The sequence below is a fragment of the Sphaerodactylus townsendi genome, linkage group LG07 (genome assembly GCF_021028975.2).
Source record: "Sphaerodactylus townsendi isolate TG3544 linkage group LG07, MPM_Stown_v2.3, whole genome shotgun sequence".
In the NCBI taxonomy this organism is placed as follows: Eukaryota; Metazoa; Chordata; class Lepidosauria; order Squamata; family Sphaerodactylidae; genus Sphaerodactylus; species Sphaerodactylus townsendi.
Genome location: NC_059431.1, coordinates 34567270 through 34579422, shown reverse-complemented (window position 1 = coordinate 34579422; position 12153 = coordinate 34567270). Strand labels below are relative to the sequence as shown.

General features: G+C 44.6%; 1 protein-coding gene across 1 annotated transcript in view; it reads right to left on the bottom strand.

Moving 5' to 3' along the window:
* Positions 1-10592, bottom strand: part of SERINC5 (serine incorporator 5) — a 63153-nt gene extending 52561 nt beyond the window's left edge. Inside the window, exon 1 of the mRNA XM_048503781.1 lies at positions 10362-10592. Coding sequence (XP_048359738.1) covers positions 10362-10388 — 27 coding nt within the window. The 5' untranslated portion in view covers positions 10389-10592. The remainder of the gene's footprint in view (positions 1-10361) is intronic.
* Between the last annotated feature and the right edge of the window lie 1561 nt (positions 10593-12153).

Sequence of the window (12153 nt, the reverse complement as noted above, 5' to 3'; positions counted from 1 at the left end):
AAATATCCAGAACTTAGAAATATCCATCATTATATTCTGTCAACAGCAAGACTTTACTCCTAAGGAAGCTCAGTATCTTTTTCAATAAGTGTTACCAAGCAGATAAGAAGATACAAACCACCTTGCTGGATCAGACCAACCGTCTATCTATTCCATCCGCTTGTTTCTCACAGTGGCCACCCAGATGCTTGGGAATGTCCTCTGAAGACACAAACACTTAACAGTGCAATCCAGAACTCAGGCAGCTGGGGACTGTGCCCCTTGGGTGCTGCTCTGCCCACTCCACAGGGCTTTTCCATGGCATAGGAAGTCTGAAAGTTTTTTGTTTTGGTTTTTTTAAAAAAACTCCTACTTCCCCATAGGGGGGAATAGAGATACATGGCAAAAATCATGGCGTATCTCTGCTTGCAGCTCCGCCGATATATGGGGGCCAAGAGGGGTCTAAAGGCCAACTAAGATTGGCCCTTTCCTGGAACATTCCTGGAATGCCGACCTAACTGGGGGTGGATTACAAGCTGACGGGCGCTGGCAGATTTGCCCCTCTGCTGGGATTAAGTATCCGAGAGAGGACATTTATGCCAGTGGAAGCCTGTAACCCATCCAAAGGTGGACTTGCTCCCCTCCCCCGGATTGCGGTGCCCATCTCTCCTTGTAGTGAAGTTGCTCCAGTTCCTTAACCATTTTGAATATCCTTTTTGACATCTTTCCTAGCTCTATGATACACATCTTGAGATGGGATTGTTAGAACTTTATGCTGTAATCTAAATGTATTCATACAAGAGTATTCCAAAACTGGGAATTACAGTTTCAATCTCTTTTCCATTAATTCCTAGTGTAAGATTTTCTTTTTTCTTCACTAGTGCCCCCTAATTCTACATCTAATTCTAATTCTACATCTACCTACCATAACTTCAAAACCTATTCTCTGAAAAATCAGGATTAGTTCAGATCCCATCAGAATATATCTGAGGTTAGGCTATTGTGCCTTACTTACTTTAAACCTCATTTGCCATATTGCTATGTATGCACTCTCTGGGAGTTCTTTATTATCTATTGTGGTTTTTTCTTCCCTCAATTATAATTCATGTATGAAATACACCATAAATAGCATTGGCCCTAATCCACATTTCCTAAGGCAGCCTACGAGGCATGCTTCCTAACACTGTAAGAACTGTCAGTTTCTGAGGCGTATCCAGGGTGGGGCCGCCAGGATGCCACTTGAGGGGGGGGCACCCATGGCTGCCAGACACCCTTCCCACCAAGAACTTTGCTCTGCACCGAACAGGTCCAACTCTAAACTGTAGTCTCTGCATCTGAAATTTACATGGACTTTGAGGGTAGAGCCCGTAGTTGACCAGTGCACTTGGCCAAGGCTGCTGCAGAGGGTGGAAGGGAGGGAGAGGTGTTTTCAACACTTGCCCTCGGTGCTGTTTTCCATAGATACACCCCTGGTCAGTTTAATCCGCATCTTGCTGTGTAATCAGTTAGTAATCCACATGACTCTGATGATTCACCTGGTGCTCTTAGCAACTTTCAATACCATCAGTCATGGTATTCGGGTTGGGACTAGGAGGCTGTTTCGAACCTACCTGGAAGGCAAGTTTCAAACTGTAGTGCTGGGGATTGTTGTTAAACACTTTAACCCCGGAACTATAGGGTTCCACAAAGTTCCATCTTGTCCCTCGTGCTTTTTGATATCTATAAGAAATTGCTGAGTGAGGTCATCTGGAGATCTGGACTAGGCAGCCACAATATATAGATGATGCTCACGCAATCCCACACTTCCAACAGATCCCAGGTAGGCTGTTAAAACATCTGTGCCTGAATTGGTGCCTGGAGTAGGTTTGGGATGGATGAGGGCTAATAAACTCAACTTTAATTCTAACAAGATGGATGTGCTACTGGTGGCTTGAAGAACTGACCAAGGAACTGAAGTACCTCCTGTTCTGAATGAGGTGGCATCAGTGGCCAGCAGCATTTTTCACCAGTATCAGCCTTTCCTGGGCAAAGAAGATTATGCCATAGTGGTACATGTCCTGCTCCATTTGGATTAGATGTGATACACTCTGTGGGGCTGCCCTTGAACAGCACCCAAAAGCTAAATTAGTATAGAATTCTTAAACCAGAACGGAGTGCGATGTAAGGACCATATCATTCTAGTCTTGTGCCACCTACACTGACTGCCAATTTGCTTCTGAGTCCAATTCAAGGCACTGGCAATGCACTTACTTGTAAAGCCCTGTACAGTTTGGGACCAGGATATTTTAAGGACCGTCTACTCCCTTATAAAACTACTAGATCTTGCTCTGGCTGCCCCCACCATTTGAGGCTAGATGGCTGGAAAAACTGGAACGAACCTTCTTGGCTGTAGCCCCAAAATTATGGAATTCCCTCTCCAGTAAGATTTGTTTGTCTCCGTCTACCACTGTCTTCTGCCAGTGGGTAAAGACTGTTCTGTGTTTGTTCTGTTCCCTCTCTGACCTTCCTTCCTCTTTATGTGTTCTGTTAAGTTGGTTGGAAAGGAAGCATTAAAATGTTTTAAATAATAAAAAATAATAAAGTAAGAAACACAACGTTCTTTCTGCAGTGCACAAGGAGAGCTAATTTCGCCCACCAACCTGCATGCTGTCAGAATGCTGGATCAATGTGGAGGGAAGCCAAAGCCACACAATAGTTTTCTCAATACTGGCTCTGTGTTGTAGTTAAAAGCATTTAATTAGAGGCACATAGTACTATGGAGAAGTTTCTGAATCTACCAAATATGATTCATTGCATATAATTAGCTTTACTAGCAACATGAGTAACTTTCACGTAACAGCTATTTTACATGCACCAATGAAAGCACTATTCCCATAACTATTATAAAAAAAACACCTGGAGGAGGTCGTTGTGAATTTCCAACATTGTGCAGGGGGGTTGACTAGATGACCCTGGAAGTCCTTTCCAACTTTATGATTCTATGACTTCAAGATTAGCAGGATGTTTCCATTGCATTGATTTACACTTGAGTAATCAACCTCAAATCTCAGTGAGAAAAGAGGACTATGAGTAACATAAGCAAAACACACACAAGGATGACAGAGTTCTAAAATCTGAAGGTGATTCTGTTCATACCTATTATGAATGATTCGTAGAGACTACAACATAATGAAAGCAGACATTTACTGTCCTTTGAGGAATTAAGGAGAACGTGACAATGACTCATGAAGGAAAAGATGCTCTTAAGAAACTATGGAATTTTGGAGTAGAAGATAGAAAACTTAATGGAAAACCCAAAATCTTGACATGCTGCTTTTAACTCACTGTCTCCAGACACATATACATCTTAATTATATGTATATTTATTTTCCTACCAAGTTGTTTTCTTCAGAAAGTTAATATTCTGTATACTGTACACAAATAGTTAAACTGATGGCAGGACTACACATTATGTTTATAAGTACCTGTACATTCCCCCAAACAATCAACCATCCACACGTCTTGTCACTCTGCGTTACCCCTCCTTTGACTTCTCCCATGCTTAGACAGTTTTTTAATGGGGGTTTATGTTTGAGTTGGGCTGGATAGTTTCCCATAGGCTCTAATGCTATTGCCACCTTAATGATATGACTGAATACTGTGTTTTATGTATTAGTAGAATGCTTTTAAATATGTCTGTAGGCTGCCCTGAGCCTGCCTTCAATCAAGGAGGGCGGGATATAAATTTAATAAAATAAAATAACTAAATTTGGGTTAACGTAGCTGAGGCGTGATGCTTTAGTAGTTACTGACAAAAAGGACATTTCTGCAGTGGATTTTTATGTACAGAATACGTCTGCTACCCCCATGTACTTGTACCTGACATTCTTACTTCTGGGTGCCAGCTGAACTATTTTGTTTTAGACAGGTACCTGGTTGGTTTTGTTGAGCTGCTTGGTTGGTTAACTCCCCCTCCCCCTTTTTATGAACATGTTCTTAGGGGTTTATTTATTTATTGTCTACAAAGCCAGGTGCCTAGCAGCCCATCACAGTCGGGGGAAAGGAGGGAGGGTGAAGAAGGCAAAAGAAGCAGTACCTGTGGCAAAGGAGCCAAAAGCCAGCCAATCCCATGAGATGTTTTATGTAATCCTTCAGATGTTTCCATGTTTAGAGTATCAAAAATATAGGTACAAGGCTCTCTATATATACACACTGTACATAGTCCTATACACATATTGCAGCATTTACTATATCTGATAGCCATCTGTGAGCTAAGATGTTTTCAATTGCTCTTTTGCACGTTAGCAGATTTCACACATGGTTATGGCCTCAGCTACAAAGGGAAAAGCTGTAACTCTGAAAGAACGGTATAGAATTTGCAGATAAAAAGCTATTGTTCGCATCAGCAGATTGGCGATTATAAGCATGCCATGTGACGGCATAATTTGCTAATACCCCTGAGAGGTCATTTTATATTTGCAAGTCTCACTTCCAGGAAGCTTTTCCTAATAGCCTAAATGTTCGTGCAACATTCCTTTTACGTGTAGTTCCTTTGCTTACGTTTTATTAAAGCCAAACGTCTTCTTAGCAAGATCATTTCCCATTAAGGAGTTTTTCTTACAGCAGAAATCCATTTAACAGACCACTAGAATTCCTGGTGTCCGTCTAACTTGCAAAATCTGAGCAGGCATTTTACATTTAAAGTTAACCTAGGGACTAACAGAATCACAGTACAGTGATGAACAGAATCACTGTGGCATAAGATTTCACAGACTAGAGCTAAATTAGAGCTCTGATATAATGGAGGAAGGAGCCACCAATCCACAGAACCTCTGCCGTAATAAATCTGGTCATCTCTTGATTGCCATAATGCACTAACAAGTGTGAATGCAAAGTCAGATCTGGTCCAACCACCCTTCTGAAGAAGTCAAAAGTTGTGCACGCTCAGGGTCTAACTAGATGTAACACTGTCCACAGATCCAACCCATGAACACTGCCACCATTTTAAAGCAGGATAAACATGCTATGAGGGACCAATCCTGACTGGGCCTGCAGTATGCGCCACTCTTCCCACCCTCCCCCAATAGCTTTTCAAATACCAAAAAAGTTGCACCCCTACTGTATCTGTTTTAGCACTTTAAAAGGCTCGGGGAAGAGGAAACAAGAGCACCACAGCCTGTGATACTGATCAGGTCCACACAGCATTTTAAAATCATTTTAAAATGTCACAGGAGTCCACCGGTCAGACCCGTGGATGTCATCATGTCTGGCACTCTAGCATATCAGCATTGAGAATGCTGTACTACTATGCAGTTAGTGGTTCACCCCGATTTGACCACCAGTTAAAATTTGACTATGACATAATGAATTTAACTCAGACTTAAGCCTTTTCTAGCTGACACTCTTAAAATGAGGATTTGTTTGCAATAAGTGGGTGCAAGGAATCCTACTGCTTAGATGCTTTAATATACTAGCTCAACAACAACAATACTCAGAAACTATAATGTTGGTCTTTGGACATCTGTGCAGTTCCACATTGGGACTGTTTATACGCAGGCCTGCTAATGGATAAATTTCTAGCTTCTTTGGAGCAGAAGGGTTGCCCCACTCTTTTGGAGTGCATGTCCCGTTTGCCATGCAAAGCAGCAAGCGCCAAAGGGGAGAGGTGCCATCTTCCCTCAGTTCTTCCTTTGCTGCTGAGCTAAGAAGATTCCTCTAGCTTCTCTCTCTCTCTCCAGTGCTGATTCTAAAGGAGAAGCAGTGGCGTAGGAGGTTAAGAGCTCGTGTATCTAATCTGGAGGAACCGGGTTTGATTCCCAGCTCTGCCGCCTGAGCTGTGGAGGCTTATCTGGGGAATTCAGATTAGCCTGTACACTCCCACACACGCCAGCTGGGTGACCTTGGGCTAGTCACAGCTTTCCGGAGCTCTCTCAGCCCCACCTACCTCACAGGGTGTTTGTTGTGAGGGGGGAAGGGCAAGGAGATTGTAAGCCCCTTTGATCTCCTGTAGGAGAGAAAGGGGGGATATAAATCCAAACTCCTCCTCCTCCTCCTCCTCCTCCTCCTCCTCCTTCTTCTTCATCAATCTTCGTAGATATTTTTAACTGCTCCATGCATGGGTCTCTTCTGGTTCATTATGGCTCAGAAGTCCCTGTTTGAATCCCATCCATTTCCTTCCAAAGCCAGGTCCAATAGGGCCTCCTGCCAGAAAACCACCCTTTGATAGCATGTCCTATCAGGTTTGGAAGAGTTGGAAGCAAAATCATCCACCTTGCATGAACCTGTCAGTTCTGACTCCAGACCCCCACAGACACTGGCCTAGATCTCCGGATTTGAGCCTGTCACGACAAAGTGCATCTGAATACCGCCATCCCCTCAAGAAGGGGAGGGCTAAGTCAAAGTATTTGGACATAGGATCAGTTCTACCTCATTCCAAGCACAAGCAGGGACCATCTATAGCATTAAAAGTAGAACCCATGGAAGACCTGCCCTCGGTGGTTCTGCACACTCCCATCAACCCACAGATGCCCAGAGGATCAAGTTAAGTATGTGCTAATTTGATCCTGCCAAAGTCAATGGGACCTACAAATGCATAACTTTGTCCGCATTATGCCTTAACATAGTATAATTTCACTAGAGAAAAATGTGTTTCAGCCCTTCTAACCTATGTCAACAGCAGCAGGAGAACTTCTCTCTCCCTTTGCTGGTAGACAAATCAGACAGGTCAAGCATCAGTTGTCCTTAAGCAGTATGACTAAATATGCGGTGTCCTTTGTCTACTCCATAGGTGTCAAACTTGTGGCACTCCAGATGTTATGGACTACAGTTCCCATTATCCCCTGCCAGCATCATGCTGGCAGGGGATGATGGGAACTGTAGTCCATAACATCTGGAGGGCCACGAGTTTGACACCTGTGGCCTACTCTATGGGGAATTTCTAAACCTAACTTTGAAAACATGAACTGTCAAGTGGAAATATGAACAACTTCAAAACAGCTCTATTTTGGACTCAAAACTCTGTTTTGGTTTCAATTTCAACGCTCTGTTATGGTTTATACTAGCAGGCAAACAAAACTCAACAGCAGAGAAATCAAAACATTTTATCTAAACAAGGCACAGATCCCCTTCCCCACACAAAGATATGTCTTACCTTTGAGGAGAATTTTAAAAAATAGTTCTATGCTAATATCAGTAGACCGAAGGGGGAGAAGAATTTGTAACAGCATAATGCACTGAAAACAGCAAGTTTGCATACAAATATATACAGAATGTGTACATATCTCTGCATATAACTTAATAAAAGAATGATGAAAAATGAATTTTCTTATGAGTGTATTCATCCATGAGTCAATGTTTCCCCCACTGTCTTCTGTATGGTTTGATGCTACGACAGACAGGAGGTTGTCCCGCCCCTACAGCGAAAATCAACCACTCAGATGAGCCCAGAGGACTTCTGCTCCAGCATTCAGTCATCTCCAAGAAGGCAGATGAGATGTTGGAGTGAACACAGAAGGAGGAATTGAGTTCTGCCTGAGGGAGAGAGCAATGACTGCTCAGGTCTGGCTCAGGAAAAACAGCAGAGTAGAGGGTAGCTCTGCCTGGAAGTGTCTGAGCAGTTTACCTCTCTCTGAGAGGAAAGATAGTGCTCAATTGTTAGACCTGTCTTGGGTGATGAGGAGACCTTGTATCATTTAGTCTGACTCTGGGGAAAAGCCAGGCTGGTGTGGGTGGAATCCTGTGTGTGACAGAGGATCCAACCTAGTGACTAGTCAATAAAAGTCTGTTTCTTCCTGAAAGCATTGCAGAAAAGTCAAACTACTCTCTGAAGTCATAACTATTTTACATTTTTGTGCCTCTGCAAGGTTTCTACTTTGTCTCCCTAGAGATCTGTGCTGCTGGTTTGTTTCTTTAAAACCAACCTGTAAATAAGAAAACTTTCTCAGCTGTTTATATATTAATCTAGCCTCAGTGATCTCAATAATCTCCTTGTGCAGCACAAAATTTGCCTCACAGCAGTGAACCCAAAGCCTATACACTCATAGAACACCTGGAGACTGAGGAGAAGGTTTACAGTTCAAAACAAACCTATATCCCAAAAAATCTTAGGAGGCTGTATGAGTCCCCTTTCCAGAAAAAAACTGTCTCGTCACAGATACCACCCTCTAAATTGGACAGAAAGTCCATTGTATTGTCGAAGGCTTTCACAGCCGGATTCAACTGTTCTGGTGAAACAGACTTTTCTCTGTGATACACCTCTGAAGATGCCAGCCACAGATGCAGGCAAAATGTTAGGAACAAAATGCACCAGACCACAGCCACACAGCCCAGAAAACCCACCAGAACCAGAAAGTCCATTCATTTTTAAACAAGGTTTCTTCTGCATTCTAACCCTCACTGACATTCACACACAGAAAAAGTGACAGCTATTTTGCTGTCATGCATAAAAACATATTAGATTTATTTTAAAGAACACTTAACATGCTATATAACAATTATTTCAATCCACTGTGGCAGCTTTAGCTATTTTCCCACCCTGTTGGAAATGTTTATTCTATTAAAAATTCACAAATTCACAACATAGAATTCAAAAAGTACTGTTTTGTAATTAAACACAACACTGATGTAGGAAAACTAGTTTTGGAATGGATTTCACAATAGACTAAGAACAGTTTCTAGGAAGAACATGTGAATATTTCCAAGCAAACACATTTACAGTGCAATCCTAAACAGAGTTATGCCCACTAACACCAAAGGATTTAGAAGGGTGTAACTACTTATCAGAAGAGCTATGGAGGTCCACAGCAAATATAGTGATAAGTAAAAATCAAAGAACTGGATCCAGCACCTCATCAGTGGAAGGTGCTGATCATCCCAGATCTTTCCTGCTTTCCCCCAGAAAAGGCCATATCCATCCCCAGGAAACTGTGATTTCTGAAATTATGGCACCTGCATGTGCTGGTGGATGGAGAGAAAGATCCTGCCCCATGGCCATTAAGAGCCACAGCAGCAGTATGCTTTCTGTTGGCTCTCACACACACACTATGTGGTTCAGTAGTAGGTGCAGATCAGCCCTGTTCTACACTACCACCCCTCAATGCACTTTCCAGTTCAAACCAGCTGCTCGATTTTTCCGGTTTGACTATTAAAAGGAAAACATAGCAAAACAAAACAAAAATCCCTTGGTTATTTTTCCCTACACAGCATGGGCAACCCTGAATTCAAGAGACACTCACAAAAGCTATTTTACTGCCGTTTCAGAGAGTAGTTGTGCAGACCAGCAGTAGAACAGTTCAAGGCCAGCAGCCTCTCAGAAACCAATATTTTTGGAGTATGAACTTTCAAGAGTCAAAGCTTCTGCTGAAATGGACATCTCCTTATATGCCAGAAGTGGAAGGGATGCTGCAAAGAAGGAACTCTTAGCGACCCTTCCCAAAGTCACAAAATCTCTAAGCTTTGATTTTAAGAGATGTTAATCATTTTAAAAAAATGTCTAGTGGTGCTTCATGGATTCAATTACACCAGATTTCAGACGCTACAGTCTGCATCCAATACAGTTAACCTACAGCTAGCAAAGAGTCCAAAAGACAAATAAAATTAATTTTGACACAAGCTCTTGGGAGTCAGAGCTCAGTTCATCAGATGCATCTCCAAAAATTGTGTTAATCTTTAAGAAGGTATTCCTGGATTCCTGTTCTGTATTCCCAGACCACACTAATCATTTGAAACTAAACTACAAATAACTGATGACACAGTATGCCTTTGAGACACAACTGACCTCCTTGCCAGTTTTGTCCCGATAGAGTATTTTTTATTTAGAACACATTTTCTAACTTTCTATGGCCATCCTTCAGAAACACAAAGCTTTTATCAAACAGTGTAAGTTTCCGTGGAGTCACGCCAAGCTTGGGTGCCCAGTTTAGAAAGAAGAGGAAGACCCCATGACAGCCGCCCTCTTTCTTTCTCAAACAACCCCCGCATCATCTTCTTTTTTCCTGCACGATCGGCCTTTTCTCCTCATCCTACGCAGGAGCGGCGTGTGAAAGATCAGGGGAAGGGAGCAAAGCCGCGCTGGCTGGACGCCGCAGCCACAGCCTGGCTCTGATTGCGCGCCCCTCGCCCCGACTGCTCGGGGGCAACCGCGGACCGCTGGACGCAGCAAGCAACGCCGCGCGGGAGCCAAGGAAGGGCCAAGCCGGGGCTCATCCGTCGTGATCCCCCAGAGATCGAGGCGAGCCCCGAAGGCGCTCCTCCCATCAGGAATGTGCAGCGCTTGTCGGGCGAGGCTGGGAATCTCAGCCAGACGCAAAACAGGCGAGCCCGCCACGCAGCCAGCTGCCCGGCCGGGTGGAGCGCTTGGAGACGCGAAGCCGCCCGAGACCCCCTGTCCCCGTCCCCGACCTTACCTGCCCAGCGCAACACGGCGCGGACATGGTTGCTGTCCTGCCCACCACGGCGGCCTCTCTCTCGTTCTTGCGCGGGGGGCGGCCAGCCGCTCAACCCAGGCACCGCCGCCGCCGCCGCGTCCTCCACCACGCAGGTCCTTTGCGCGCAGCCAGCGCACACGCGCCCCCTAGAGCGGCGAGGCGCGCGGCGTCTCCTTCCCCGCAAGGGCTGGGCGGCTCAAGTCCGCAGAGCTTCCGCTGTCGTCAGTTTTCTTTAGCGGCAGATAAATAAAGGCTTTCCGGTGCGGGAGGATTTCAAGAGCCACTGCGAAGCCAGGCTCCAAACCGGGCTGAGGGAGCCGAGCAGGGGCCACCTGTCCAAGCCCCGGGCTGGGCACCTCCCGCGCGTGGCGGCCTCCTCAGTGCAGAATGTGTGGCGGGCGTTGTGTCGCGCGTCTCCTTGCATCGCAGCAGCGGGCTTCGCTTTCCCACGGGGGAAGCCCTTAAGGAAATGTGCCATGCGCAGTGGTCGGATCCAAAAATTTTAATAACAGGTTCCGATGGTGGTGGGATTCAAACAGTGGTGCCGCTGCACACACGCACCTCCAGTCCCTATTGGGCAGGCTTCAGTAACCCCTTCTCCACACTCAGAAAAAATTAGTAACCACTTCTAGAGAAGTGGTGAGAACTGGTTGGATCCCACCTCTGGCCATGCGCCAACCAGGTGATCGCGGATTTGGGAAGGAGCAATGCTAAGGGAAGCCCCCAGTGATGAGCAGGGAGGATGGTTAACTATGGCGCTAACAAAGAAAACAAAATAGTACCTAGGATAACATTATACCCGCCTGTAGATCATGTTCTACCAGAAGTCTTAGCAGTGTTGTCAGAACACATATTTGAACCTAGACTCATCTCAGCTCATTGGGCTGAAAAGCAAGGCACAAATAAAAATCAGTTTCCCAATGCTCAACTAGTGTTGGGTGAACTAGGCAATCCCATCTATGAAGAAAGGCTTCAAATGATACTTCTGACAATGTCAGTGTGATTTAAATTGAAAACAGATTGAATCATCTGGATCTTTAGGTACATGGCATGTTGCCATAAGCTGCTTACTGGTATGCAGAGTCCTGCAAGGAGCCATTCTCTGACTGATATTGTTATGCGCCTGCTTGATGGGCTGATCTGGATGTTTGGGCTAGTATGCTGATGATGACACCCAGATGATGACATCTGTTGCTGCCCCAAATAATTTGGCCAGTTGGTTGGTAGCAGTAGTGAAGTGGTTGAAAGAGAGCCAGCTGAAGTTAAATTCAGCTAAGAGGGAAGTCCTGTGGCTGGACCAGGCTGGGGAAACTTTGTGGGGACTCATGTTAGTTGCCAACCCAGATCTTTCCCACCAGACATGGTTGAGGCAGCTAGTTTTTCCATCTTGGCCTCCCCCTTTTCTATCATCATCCCCATCTTCCACCTAATTCCCTTGATGACTGAGGAATTATATAGTCAACACTGTAAAAGTTAGTACAATGTTATACCCCAATTTCTGTCCTCTAAGTAAGGGGCTTACAAACTCCTTACTCTCCCCAGAACAGACACCTTGTGAAGTGGGTGGAGCTGAGAGAGTTCTGAAGAACTGTGACTAACCTTAGGTCACCCAGCAGGAACGGGAAACAAATCTGTTTCACCAGATAAGACTACTGTTTGTATGGAGGAATGGGGAATCAAACCTGGTTCTCCAGATTAGAGTCCACCTGCTTTCAACCACTACACCAAATAAAATCTTCAGAGGACCTGCTTTGGATATTGCTTCTATTTG